Source organism: Terrapene carolina, unplaced genomic scaffold (genome assembly GCF_002925995.2).
Source record: "Terrapene carolina triunguis isolate 2854851 unplaced genomic scaffold, T_m_triunguis-2.0 Scaffold740, whole genome shotgun sequence".
NCBI classification, from domain to species: Eukaryota; Metazoa; Chordata; order Testudines; family Emydidae; genus Terrapene; species Terrapene triunguis.
Window position 1 is genome coordinate 4769885 of NW_020665091.1, and position 14016 is coordinate 4783900.

At 45.2% G+C, this 14016-nt stretch overlaps 1 protein-coding gene across 1 annotated transcript in view; it reads left to right on the forward strand.

Moving 5' to 3' along the window:
- The window catches only part of CCDC58 (coiled-coil domain containing 58), a 33047-nt gene extending 24198 nt beyond the window's left edge, over positions 1-8849 (forward strand). Inside the window, exon 5 of the mRNA XM_024212074.2 lies at positions 8558-8849. Coding sequence (XP_024067842.2) covers positions 8558-8608 — 51 coding nt within the window. The 3' untranslated portion in view covers positions 8609-8849. The remainder of the gene's footprint in view (positions 1-8557) is intronic.
- The last annotated feature ends 5167 nt before the right edge of the window (positions 8850-14016 follow it).

The window sequence follows — 14016 nt, forward strand, 5'->3', positions numbered from 1 at the left end:
GGGTAACTGTCGTCATCCGTCCGTCACTCCCGCCCTCCCTCCCTGAAAGCGCCGGCGGGAAATCATTTCGCGCACTTTTCTGGTCAGTGACAGCGCGGATGTCACAGCACTGCGAGCATGGAGCCCGCTGCGACCATCGCTGCAGTTATGGCCGTTGTCAACACCTCGCAGCTTATCATCCACCTTTCCCAGAGGCAGATGCAGAGAAATCAGGCGAGGAGGCTACGGCAGCGTGGTGAGGGCCTGAAGTCTGAGACTGGCACAGACCTGTCAGAAAGCACAGGACCCAGCGCCGAGGACATCACGGTGGCAATGGGTCATGTTGATGTTGTGGAACGGCGATTCTGGGCCCGGGAAACAAGCACGGACTGGTGGGACCGCATAGTGCTGCAGGTCTGGGATGAATCACAGTGGCTGCGAAACTTTCGCATGCGGAAGGGGACTTTCCTGGAACCTTGTGAGGTGCTGTCCCCTGCCCTGAAGCGCAATGACACCCGGATGCGAGCAGCCCTGACTGTCCAGAAGCGAGTGGCCATAGCCCTCTGGAAGCTTGCAACGCCAGACAGCTACTGGTCAGTCGCGAACCACTTTGGCGTGGGCAAATCTACCGTGGGGGTTGCTGTGATGCAAGTAGCCAACGCAATCGTTGAGGTACTGCTCTCAAAGGTAGTGACCCTGGGAAATGCGCAGGTCATCATAGATGGCTTCGCCGCGATGGGATTCCCAAACTGCAGTGGGGCTATAGATGGAACTCACATCCCTATCCTGGGACCGGACCACCAGGCCAGCCAGTACATTAACAGAAAGGGCTACTTTTCAATGGTGCTGCAAGCACTGGTGGACCATAGGGGACGTTTTACAAACATCAACGTCGGATGGCCGGGCAAGGTTCATGACGCTCGTGTTTTCAGGAACTCTGGTCTGTTTAGACGGCTGCAGGAAGGTATTTATTTCCCGGACCACAAAATAACTCTTGGGGATGTGGAGATGCCGATAGTCATCCTCGGGGATGCAGCCTACCCGCTAATGCCCTGACTCATGAAGCCCTATACTGGCACCCTGGACACTGAAAAAGAACTCTTCAACTACTGTCTGAGCAAGTGCAGAATGGTGGTGGAGTGTGCTTTTGGCCGTCTCAAGGGGAGATGGAGAAGCTTACTGACTCGCTGTGATCTCAGCGAAACCAATATCCCCATTGTTATTGCAGCTTGCTGTGTGCTCCACAATCTCTGTGAGAGCAAGGGGGAGACCTTTATGGCGGGGTGGGAGGTTGAGGCAAATAGCCTGGCTGCTGAGTACGCCCAGCCAGACAGCCGGGCGATTAGAAGAGCCCAGCGGGACACGCTGTGCATCCGGGAGGCTTTGAAAGCTAGGTTCCTGAGTGAGCAGGGTAACCTGTGACTTTTAAGTTTGTGTACAGAGAAGCTGTACCTGCCCCCGTTTCTTTACCCACTAAATGTTCAGTATCCTCTCCAGTTACATACCCCGTTCCCCCCCTTCCAACACACGTTTAAAAATAAAAGCACTTCAATTTTGTTAATGAACACCATTTTCTTTATTACTGTTTTCGCGGGAATGTTTTAAACCTGGGACGCAGACTGTGGTGGGGAGCGGGTGTAGTGTGGTGATGCAAATGACGCTTCTAAACTCCAGGAATGACAGGCTCCGCAGTGGTGGACTGGTTGTTTCAACGGAGCCTGCCACCCCTCCTGATCGGGACTGTGTGTGTGTGTGGGGGCTATGTGACTTTGTGGCAGGGGGAGCACGGTTACAGATCCCCTGCTGCGTGGCTCTGTGATCCAGGATAAGGACCGCTGCATAAGATCTGTAACTGCCCTCCCCCGCCACAAAGTCACAGAGCAACACCCCCCCCCCACACACAGAACATGAAAACCACCTCCCAGACTGACCAGGGTAACTAGTGACTGCACTGTGTATGTGCCCTGCTGCTGAACCTGCCCCCGCCTCTGTACCCTGCTAAAGGTGACTGTCCTGTCCAATTACCAACCCCCTTCCCCCCCTTCAGACAGACTCTCCTCCAAAAGAACATGATGGAAACAGTAATTAACAGAAACGTATTTTTTATTAGCAACTACACATGAAACTGGGGGGTGAAACTTGGACGGGGGCTTGTGTGAGGCGGGAAGGAAAGGACTTGTCAAATTTTGGGGAATGAGAGCCTTCTAGTACTAGAACAGTCTGCAGGGGTGGAGTGAGAGTTTTCACGGACTCTGCCGCCCCTCCTTCTTTGGACTTTGGGTGAGGGGGGTATGGGACTTGGTGGCGGGGGAGGGCGGTTACAGATAGACTGCAGCGGGGCTCTGTCCTCCTGCCTCCGGTCCTGCAGAACATCCACAAGGCGCCGGAGCGTGTCCGTTTGCTCCCTCATTAGTCCAAGCAGCGTTTGAGTCGCCTGCTGGTGTTCCTGCCGCCACCTCTCCTCCCGTTCCATGTGTGCTCGGTGCATTTGGGACAAGTTATCCCTCCACTGGGTCTGCTGTGCTGCCTGGGCTCGGGAGCAGCCCATAAGTTCCGAGAACATGTCCTCCCGTGTCCTCTTCTTCCTACGCCTAATCTGCGCTAGCCTCTGGGAGTGTGATGCCAGGCTAGGTTGTGAGACAGTCACAGCTGTGGCTGTGGGAATGGGAAAAAGGGAGTGAATTCCTCAGAAAGATAAATGTAGTTGTGAACAAAGAACATAGTCTTTCTCTGTGAACAAGACCATGCACAGCACCTATCACATGCGCACTCAGGACAAGGTCGAATTTTCGGCCTTCGCATTCAGTGCCTGGGTTCTTGCAGTGCAGATCTGAGAAGCGGGGCAGGACACCTGAATTTGTGTAGCAGGCCGACATGGTAAGCCATAGTCTTGTGGCTGCTTAAAACTTTAATAGTAGCACTGGCCTCCTTTCACATTGAAAGCAATGCCAGTCCCTGCTGCCAGCAATCCGGCAAGCATGAACTCTGCCCCTGTCCCACCCCGTCGCGGCTGTCCCAGGGAAAGATCCCTGTATGCTGCCCCTCTCCCGCCTCCACCATGTGGCTGTAAACTGGCAGTTACAGTTCTGTAAAGGAACGGGCAAGCAGTCCCAATACTAACATTCCCCTACCTAATTCAAAGCAGGTCACCATGAGCAACATCACCCTGATGAGGATCTCAGACACGGAAAAAGAAAGAATGCTTCGGGAAAGCCTGCAAAGACCAGGGCCGTATGCCGCCATGCTCTGCAGGGCAATGATCCCGGAGTACTTGATTGTCTCCTGGCGCGGAAACGTTTCATACCACAGAGGACCCAATAAGGCCGCTCTCCCCAGGAACCTGATGCAAAGGCTTTCCCATTACCTCCAGGAGAGCTTCGTGGAGATGTCCCAGGAGGATTTCTGCTCTATCCCCGGACATATAGACCGCATTTTACTGTAGCTGCACTGGCAGGGACTAAACAGTAGAGTGGCTTGGGCAGAACAATCATGCGAAACCGGACATTGGTAGATTTTTTTTCAATAGTTGCACTGCCCAGGACTGAAACGTTAAGCGCCTAGGGCAAAGTAATCATGAAAAACCCATTGTTGTTATTGTTAATATTCCTGTTCTGTTAAAAATAAATGTTTAGATGTTTAAAACACTTACTGGCTGATCCTTCCCCTGATTCTGTGTCCGGGTTAACGGCTGGGGACGGTTGGTAGGGGATCTCTGTAAGGGTGATGAAGAGATCCTGGCTGTCGGGGAAATCAGTGTTGTAAGCGCTGTCGACTGCCTCGTCCTCCTCATCTCCTTCCTCATCTTCCCCGTCCGCTAACAGGTCCGAGGAACCGGCCGTGGACAATATCCCATCCTCAGAGTCCACGGTCAGTGGTGGGGTAGTGGTGGCGGCTGCACCTAGGATGGAATGCAGTGCCTCGTAGAAACGGGATGTCTGGGGCTGGGATCCGGAGCATCCGTTTGCCTCTTTGGTCTTCTGGTAGCCTTGTCTCAGCTCCTTGATTTTAACGCTGCACTGCGTTGCATCCCGGCTGTATCCTCTCTCTGCCATGGCTTTAGAGATCTTCTCGTAGATCTTTGCATTCCGTCTTTTGGAGCGCAGCTCGGAAAGCACGGACTCATCGCCCCACACAGCGATCAGATCCAAGACTTCCCGATCAGTCCATGCTGGGGCCCTCTTTCTATTCTGAGATTGCACGGCCATCTCTGCTGGAGAGCTCTGCATCGTTGCCAGTGCTGCTGAGCTCGCCACGATGTCCAAACAGGAAATGAGATTCAAACTAGCCAGACAGGAAAAGGAATTCAAATTTTCCCGGGGCTTTTCCTGTGTGGCTGGTCAGAGCATCCGAGCTCGGACTGCTGTCCAGAGCGTCAACAGAGTGGTGCACTGTGGGATAGCTCCCGGAGCTATTAGCGTCGATTTCCATCCACACCTAGCCTAATTCGACATGGCCATGTCGAATTTAGCGCTACTCCCCTCGTTGGTGAGGAGTACAGAAGTCGAATTTAAGAGACCTCTATGTCGAACTAAATAGCTTCGTGGTGTGGACGGGTGCAGAGTTACTTTGATGTAACGGCGCTAAATTCGACATAAACTCCTAGTGTAGGCCAGGCCTCAGTGTAGCTCTTGGGGGATAAGTATCTGTTTCACAAACACCACCACATTTGGCATTATTTGGCCTTCTTGTGAGCCAGCTCCGCTGGAGATACCTAGGACTGAGTGGGCCAGGAAGATTGAACTCCCTTCTACCTCTGGAAGGAGCTTCTGCGTGTCAGGATGGAGGCACCCTGGTGCAGTGAGGCACTGTGTAGGAGGGAAGTTCTGCTGCCCTTACCAGTTTTGTGGAAAATAGTCCTTCAATTTCTGGGGTTGTTAATCTAGCACCAAGATCGTTTTAAAGCCAAGTGCTAGAACTTCTGGGCATCTCACTCCTAAGATCCTCTTCTAGTTTCAAATAGGGTAGAAAGCTTTCTTTGTCAAGTAATCCAGCCTCATGCCTCATTCCAGTATTCCCTAAAGAAAGGGGATTGATTCTTGACTAATACCGATATCAGACCAGGCTGCATTATGCTGTCTGCTCTGGTACTCTGAGTCAAGTGCCATGCATCCTGTCTAAGTAAGCTCTGACCAGTAAGAGTTGTATCTCATTTTTAAATTCTGAAACTCCCAAGATGTAAAAAAGAGGGATGCACAGCACAAGATACATAAAAAAGATACAGATTTGCTCTTGTTTGGTGCAGATGAGAATAGGTGATAAGAAACCAGGACTCTGGGATTTTATCCCCACTGCTGCGAGTGTCTTGCTGTATGACTGAGTAAATCTAATTTCCTTCTGCTTTAGTCTCTCTGGGACATCAAAGTACTGTAGTCTTGTAAAATGCTTTGAACCCATTGATTGAATTAGAGATTGTTCATCTATTATGCAGTTGTGCAGCATTACAAATTGCTGCCTAATTGCCCAGTTTTGTAAGTGACTGTTAAATTGTGTACCAGAATAGAAACTGTCATTTAAAAAAAAAAAAAAAGGTATGTAGCCCTTATGGCAGAAAAGTAAACTTCAAAATGCAAATTAACACTAACCAGTACCATAGATGGTTGCAAAATAGGGTTTGTTTGTTTCTTTAAAAGTGAAATTGTTTTCACTTCAGAATATTTTTCAGAAATGTTTCATGTTTTTGTCCAAAAAACATTACCAAAACTGTCACTGCATTTTTGTTTCCTGCAAATTACGCTCTTGGTAAATAAGCCATTCTGATAACTTTTTTTTTAATTGACTTTAATTTTTTGTTTTTAAGTTGCATTTGACAAACTTCATTCAAACAGTTTTACCCAATACACTGATCTGTGCCTCAGTTTGCTGACAGCCTGAAATAGTATCTTTGAGGAGGTATGAATTGCTCCCATTCATATCAATGGGAAGCTAACTCTGAAACAAAATAGAACTCTGAAACCAATAGTAGGCACAGCATTTTCACAGAAGTGTGATTATTTTTAATTGAGTGAAAGCTGCTGTTCGGACTAATTATCTTGACCTCAATCACCTCAAATTGGCAGTTACTAAGAAAAGTTACTATGTCTCTGGGGAACTTGGAAAGTTGGTGTGGCTTAGCAGAAAAAGAGTCCTGTTTTATGGGAGTGTTTACTAGTAGAGTTGAATCTGGTTTATACCACCCATCTAGCCATCAAGGGCTACATTCACAAAGAAACTTAGGTGCCTAAGTCCAAAATTTAGGTGCCACTGAAAACCCCTGCTAAGCTGCCACCTAACCCTGGAGTCACCTAAAAATCACTCAGAGCCTACATTTCTGCCGTTAGGTGCATCAGGGACTTGAAGTTTCTTCCTCTGGGCATGTACACGGCTGCCTCAGTCTTGGTGCCCAGGCTCCTATCTCATGCTGAAGCCCCAGCAGGATCCTCACACCAGGTGAAACTAGGCATTACCCTGCCTGTCTTGCCTGCATGGCCCAATCTGGTAGGTGTTCTCAGAGCACGCTGAACTGCACACAAAATGGGAGGGGAGGCGAGCACTCACCTGAGAGGTGGGAGCTGCATGTTCAAATCTCTTATCAGGCAGAGCAGGTATTGAACAGATCTTGGAAAGTAGAATCTGAAGCTGTGCACTTTGCAAACTTACAATTTTTTGCTGAGGTTGGTGGCAGGCCCTAAAGATCCTTTCCCCCACTAGGAGCTCAATCCAGAGAGCATGGGACTGTGAAAAGGGACAACTCTGAAACAGTTTTAAGTACCTCTATAAAATGAGCCATAATTAGCTGAACACTAAATACCCTCAAAAAGAACAGGAGTACTTGTGGCACCTTAGAGACTAACAAATTTATTTGTTAGTCTCTAAGGTGCCACAAGTACTCCTGTTCTTTTTGCGGATACTGACTAACACGGCTGCTACTCTGAAACCTGTCACTAAATACCCTAACCCTCTAGTTGGTGGTAAGAATATGTGTGATGCCTGCATTACAGCTCATGCTATTTTAGGGTATGTCTACACTGCCCATATTACAGCAGCACTACTGCGGCAGTGCTGTGACGTGGGCAGCACAGCCACGCTTTATCGCCGGGGGACAACTATCCTGGCGATAAAAAATAACCACCGTGAACGAGGGGTGGTAGCTTTGTGCTCCCGGCGATAAAACGGTTTCTAGACTGGCGCTTTTCAGTGCTAAAACTTTTGTCACTTGCGGGTGTTTTTTCACACCCCTGAATGGCTAAAGTTTTAGTGCTGAAAGTGGCAATGTAGATATAGCCTTAGATCAGGGGTCGGCAACGTTCGGCACGCGGCTCGCCAGGGTAAGCGGCAGGTTCGGCTGATCGCGGCCCCCACTGGCCGCGGTTCACCATCCCGGGCCAATGGAGGCGGCGAGAAGCGGTGCGGGCGAGCGTTGGCCCGGGATGGCGAACCGCGGCCAGTGGGGGCCGCGATCGGCTGAACCTGCCGCATCAGCAGGTAAATAAAACTGGCCCGGCCCGCCAGGGTGCTTACCCTGGCGAGCCACGTGCCGAACGTTGCCGACCCCTGCCTTAGATCTTAAAAGGTAAGAGTCAGGTCTGGTTATTACTTAAGAAATCTCCATGATAAACCATATTATTGCAGGAAGAGGTATTGAGTCTGAATCAATACTGAGCCAGCACCCCACCTTGATTCTAGGTGGTGCGCTTGCCATTTTTCAGGGCTTGTCTGCACACAAACTGGTAACGAAATAACTAAACCAGTTTTAAGTTGTCTCTTTAGTTATTTTGGTGCATAAGCATTATTTCTGATTGAGTGTTTTATTTCAAGCTAACTTAAATTGATTTCTATACTTGCTTATCCCAATGAGCTCCAATTGTTAATTTCTTGTATGAGTCCTTGAATTAGGAGAAATGAAGGTCATCGAGGTTACTAGTTTTATTTACCAGATTCTACCCAAGCATGTTGCTGAAGGTGCGTGCTGCAGGTGCTAGTATGTGCTGCTGAAGGGCAGACTGCTATGAAGTAGTCAAAATTATTTTTATCCAAAAACATTGAATTGATTGCAAACTGTATACAATAACTCTACAAAGCTTTTACAGACTGGTGTGACCCATAAATGTAGTTTGCTTTTCACCCTCCACTGTAATGCCCCACCTCTGGTGTGCAACATGGCATCTGTTGAGCAGCACAGTGATACAACACAACAGATTAGCTCAGAAAGTAAATAGTTGTATTCAGTTAAAATGCCAAAGTGAATTTAGACTGACAGAATGTAGTACGCCAGAGCTTTTCCTTTGTGAAACGTGCCACAGGTTAGTGACCACAAATGGTTAGGATCTTAATTTTGTCTCATGTAAAAGTGAGCACCTCTAGTACTATGCAGTCTCTTTGCACCAGGCTGCAAGTATTCGAATACTTACCTGCAGGGAAGGTGAATAGGCCAAGGATCTCCGAGAGTGGTAATGATCATTAATGCTGCAAGGTCAGTCGTCAGTCATAGTTTTGACATGTGCACTGTAGAAAGGGAGAATTGCCAGTTCTGGCTCCAGCTTCTGTTGTGTGGAGGATGTTTATTACAAGGAATGACTCCCTTTTTATTTTGGTCTCCTAGGTATTTAATGAGCGCTGCAGAATTCACTACAAGCCTCCAAAGAGCCAATGATGCAAGGATGCTTCCCCTGAAGTTTTTCTACAATCATGAGAGCAAAGCTGAAGAGAAATGGGGCAAGCTGTGAGGGACCTTGCCAGAACCAGGAGAACCCAGTCTCATTTTGTTTTCAGACTCACCTAGTTAAAATCTCACATTCAGCTGATTCTCCTAATTAAGAGAAACCAACTCCTATTTTGTACAAAATGTGAAAAACGAATACATTTTATAACTATTAAAAAAAATTCAGATGGAATGAGATACTACCACTTTCTTGAGTTCTCCAACCCACAGCAGCCCTGAAGGGGAAGAGATAATAGAGAATTGCTCCCTCTGTTGTTGCACCAGGAAGGTCTTCCTGTATTACTGCTTTCACCTTTAGCATGGTGACATGTGTTGTGTGTGACCTGACATGGTAAAAAAAAAAAAAAAAAAAAATTATAATTGGAATGAGTTTAGTGCTTATGAAAGTAGGAGGCTTTGTCTTGAACCATTTACCACAGGCAATAGTTCTGTAAGGTTATACACAGACACAGCTTTGCCAGTACACTTCAGTCCTGACCTGCAGACCCCCTATATACCATTCCTCGCCCCCCAATCTGGATATTTAATATCCTCTAATGTAGTTCTGGGTTTCTTTTTGAGCAGACACTGCTAACTGGAATAAACTGCATGATGGCTTTGTGATAGGATTTGGGGGTCTCATTCCTGTCCCCTTCTCAACAATGACATTTTAACAGTGATCACCGATAAAAGTGTTAATGCCAAACCCCCTTTCTGAAGCATCTTTGAAACCAGTTTGATGAGCACACCAGTGCGGTAGGAGTTGGTAAGAGAAGAACTGCATCTGTAGACTTTAAATGTGCTTATTTGTGGTATCAGTGAAACTGGCCATAGTGTTTAGCACCTAAACTTTGCTTGGAAGATGAGCATCCTGTATAAGCAGCTCAGAACAGTGGGTGTCGTTGTGGCTTTCATTAACTCACACACAGTGTAACTCGCACAAGTTAGGCTATTGGGTATTCTGGGGTGGGTGTCTGTCTTTCCTGGTAGAGCTGTTCCACTTTGTAGAAATTAAATATTCATTGAAAGCGAGAGTAACTTCGTAACCTGGTGGCTATAGTATTCACTGGGTTGAGGGAGACTTTGGTTCACATCCCTGCTACAAGTCAGGGAAGTGGAGATTTGAATCTGGGTCTTGAAGCTTGGTCCCCAGGCAGTCCTCAGACTGGACCACCATCCAAGTAGCTCACTGGGACCAGCAGGGAGCATGGGCTGGTGGAGCCTAGCTTACCAGAGACATGGCCCATGAAGGTCCTTGTGACAGAGTGCTGGGCAACACCATCTGAGCCAGCAGTCTGGTCACTGCAGCTCCAATTAAAGACTGCAGAATAAACCTCGTTAAGAAGAGCTGTGCCTAATTGTTGGGTGGAGGGGAGCTGGAAGGCTAATTAAGTCATTAGGCCGAGGATACAAACGAGCACAGGAAGGAAGTAGGAGGGGAGAAGCAGGCAGTGAGAGGGATTGTTCTTCCTTGCTTGCCTCAGGAGCTGAGGGCTCCCTATGACTGTAGGCATATGGCTGTATGGTGCACAAGGGTGGTGGAAACCAACATTGTAAACAAACTGCAGAGGACTCAAGCAGAGGCAGGAGTGAGTGGGCCCTGCCACAGTCCTGATGGGAGGAAATGTTCAGCCTCTCAGATTGGCTCAAATCACTATTTAAGCCCAAAGGGGGCACAGAAAGTTATTTGGTTGCCTCCTTGACGGTCTTCCAGGCAGACTTACCCTGGTCTGGCCCTGGGCTGGGCTGGTAGGTGGGTAGAGAGTGGCTGTGCCCTGGAGATGGGAAAAGCAGGATTAATAGCACAGAAATCACTCTAGAATGTGAGGGAGAAGAAACTAGGAATGAGAATGGATGCAAATTAGAAGACGAGAACAGATACATCTGAAGAAGCAGCAGGAACAAAGAGTAGGGTGGGAAACCACAATGTTGCCAGTGTCAAATCGCTGAATAAGGAATTAAAGATAGGTGACTAATCCCTTGAAGATAGTTGAATTGATGAAGAGAAGTAGTGGGGCTATATTAAGAGCTAGAAGATTACAGGGTGGAGATTTGTTGGTGCAGTGTGCCAGTAAAGAACTGGTTGAAAAACTGCTGAACACTAAAATTCTAGGAAAAATGAAAGTAAGTTGCCAGCCACCCAAATGCATGATGGTCATGAGAAGAGTAATATAAGGTGTCCCACTGGAAATGACTGAAGATTAAATAAATAAAAAAAACTATAGATGGGGACCAGGTGTTATTCAATAAGCAATTAATTTGTTGCTGGGGGTAAACTATCCACAGCTGTGAAAATAACATGTAAAGCAAGGACTTTACGTGGCAGGATAAAGCTAGGATATCAGATGTTTTGGTCTAAACCATGTATTCCACCCCCTTTGAGATTTTTAGGAGTGTCAAAAGTTTGGATATGTGACAAATGTGGTAGAGGTAAAACAAGGTGTGGTGGTAAATGTGGAGGGGAGAATTCATATGAAAACTGTAGGAAGAGCAGAGCTAAAATGTATCAACTGTGGGAACAACACAGTACAGTGTATGGAGGATATATGGTACCTAAACAGGCTAGGGAGTTATGAAGAACAAGAATTATCAACAAGATATCTTGACTTACACAGAAGCTAAAAGCTGCTAAAAAGTATTTAAAGAGACAATTGAGGAAGGAGGAGAAAACCAGCAAGGGAAGGTACGTTTACTACAACAATGTCACAAAAGGTATGCTATATAATATGAGAAATAGAGAAAGATATATTTCTTGAAGAGAGAAATTAGTAGCATTTATGGTAGAAGTAATAAACTGCACTTCACAAGCAGAAAGAACAGAAAGAATAAAGATTGTAATTAGGGCTGTCAAGCAATTAAAAAAATTAATCGTGTGATTAACAGTGCAATTAGTTGCAATTAAATTTTTTAAACAATAATAGAATACCATTTATTTAAATAGTTTTGGATATTTTCTACATTTTCAAATATATTGATTTCAGTTACAACACAGAATACAAAGTGTACAGTGCTCACTATATTATTTTTGATTACAAATATTTGCACTGTAAATAAAATAAATAGTATTTTTTGATGCATTACAGTACTTGTATTAGGTGAAATCTCTTTATCATGAAAGTTGAACTTACAAATGTAGAATTATATACAAAAAATAACTGCACTCAAAACAGTGTAAAACTTAAGAGCCTACAAATCCACTCAGTCCTACTTCTTGTTCAGCCAGTCACTCAAACAAGTTTGTTTACATTTGCAGGAGATAATGCTACCCACTTCTTGTTTACACCTGAAAGTAAGAACAGGTGTTTGCATGGCACTATTGTAGCTGGCATCGCAAGATATTTATGTGCCAGATGCAATAAAGATTCATATGTCCCTTCATGTTTCAACCACCATTCCAGAGGATATGTGTCCATGCTGATAATTGATTCTGCTCAATAACGATCCAAAGGGGTGTGGACTGATGCACGTTCATTTTCATTATCTGAGTCAGATGTCATCAGCAGAAGAAGGCTGATTTTCTTTTTTGGTGGTTCAAGTTCTGTACATTCCACATTGGAACGTTGCTCTTTTAATTCTTCTGAAACCGTGTTCCACACCTCGTCCCTCTCAGATTTTGGAAGGCACTTCAGATTCTTAAACCTTGGGTTGAGTGCTGTAGCTATCTTTAGAAATCTCACATTGGTACCTTCTTTGTGTTTTGTCAAATCTGCACTGAAAGTGTTCTTAAGATGAACAACGTGCTGGATCATCATCCGAGACTGCTATAACATGAAATATATGGCAGTATGCGGGTAAAACAGCAGGAGACATGCAATTCTCCTCCAAGAAGTCCAGTCACAAATTTAATTAGCTCTTTTTTTTAAACGAGCATCATCAGCATGGAAGCATGTCCTCTGGAATGGTGGTCGAAGCATGAAGGGGCATATAAACGTTTAGCATATCTGGCACGTAAATACCTTGCAATGCCAGCTACAAAAGTGCCATGTTCTCACGTTTGGGTGACATTGTAAATAAGAAGAGGGCAGTATTATCTCCCATAAATGTAAACAAACTTGTTTGGCTGAGCAATTGCCTGAATAAGAAATAGGACTGAGTGGACTTGTAGGCTCTAAAGTTGTACATTGTTCTGTTTTTGAGTGCAGTTATGTAACAAAAAAACAAAATATACATTTGTAAGTTGCACTTTCATGATAAAGAGATTGCACTACAGTACTTGTATAAGGTGAATTGAAAAATACTATTTCTTTTATCATTTTACACTGCAAATATTTGTAATAAAAAGAATATAAAGTGAGCACTGCACACTTCTGTACACACAATACATTGTGTTGTAATTGAAATCTATATATTTGAAAAACATCCACAAATATTGAATACATTTCAATTGGTATTCTTTTGTTTAACAGTGCGATTAAAAGTGTGACTAATTGTGATTAATTTTTTAAATCGTGATTACTTTTTTTTAGTTAATCGTGAGTAACTGCGATTAATCGACAGCCCTAATTATAATAAAAGCAGCAGAAAATTATGTGCATGCTAGTAATTTGGCAATAGAGCACATTCATGCATTTCTGAGGGAGGACAGTTGTGGTTTAACTAATATGGTACTAACTTTTTGTTGTTGTTGGAATGCGCAAAGCCCAATAAACCATGGTCAGGAACTAACAAAAACTATTTTTTAAATGGAGGACAAACCTGATGTTATCTGTATACAGGAAACATGATTAATGGAATAGCTGTCTCTCAAAGTCCCAGGATATAGTACTGTCAAATATGATAGAGAAATATGAATGGGGAGTGTGTATATTTATAAGGGAAAATCTAAGTTATATTGAAATGAATGTAAAGAAACTCAGTTTTGATTATAGTGCTGTTGAAATTCCAAAGCAGAATAAAATGATCTATAATATTTACAACCCCTGTAATCAAGTCCAGTCCCCTGCACTGAGGCAGGACCAAGGAAATCTAGACCATCCCTGACAAATGCTTGTCTGACCTGTTTTTGAAAACCTCTAGTGATTGGAGATTCCACAGCTTCCCTTGGAAGCCTATTCCAGAGTATAACTGCCCTTATATTTAGAAAGTTTCTTTTCTTATATCTAACCTCAAACTCCCCTGCTGCAGATTAAACTCATTACTTCCTGTTCTGCCCTCAGTGGACATGGAGAACAATTAATCACAGTCCTCTTTATAACAGCCCTTATCATATTTGAAGACTGTTATCAGTCTTGCTGGGAGCTGGAAGGGGGACACCACTCACATGGGGGGCAGGAGGCGGGGATATAACAGCAGTGTCCCCAGCCCCAGGGAAGGTAGAGACTCTTGTATTCATTTAGGTGGAATAAATGAGCCCAAAGAGT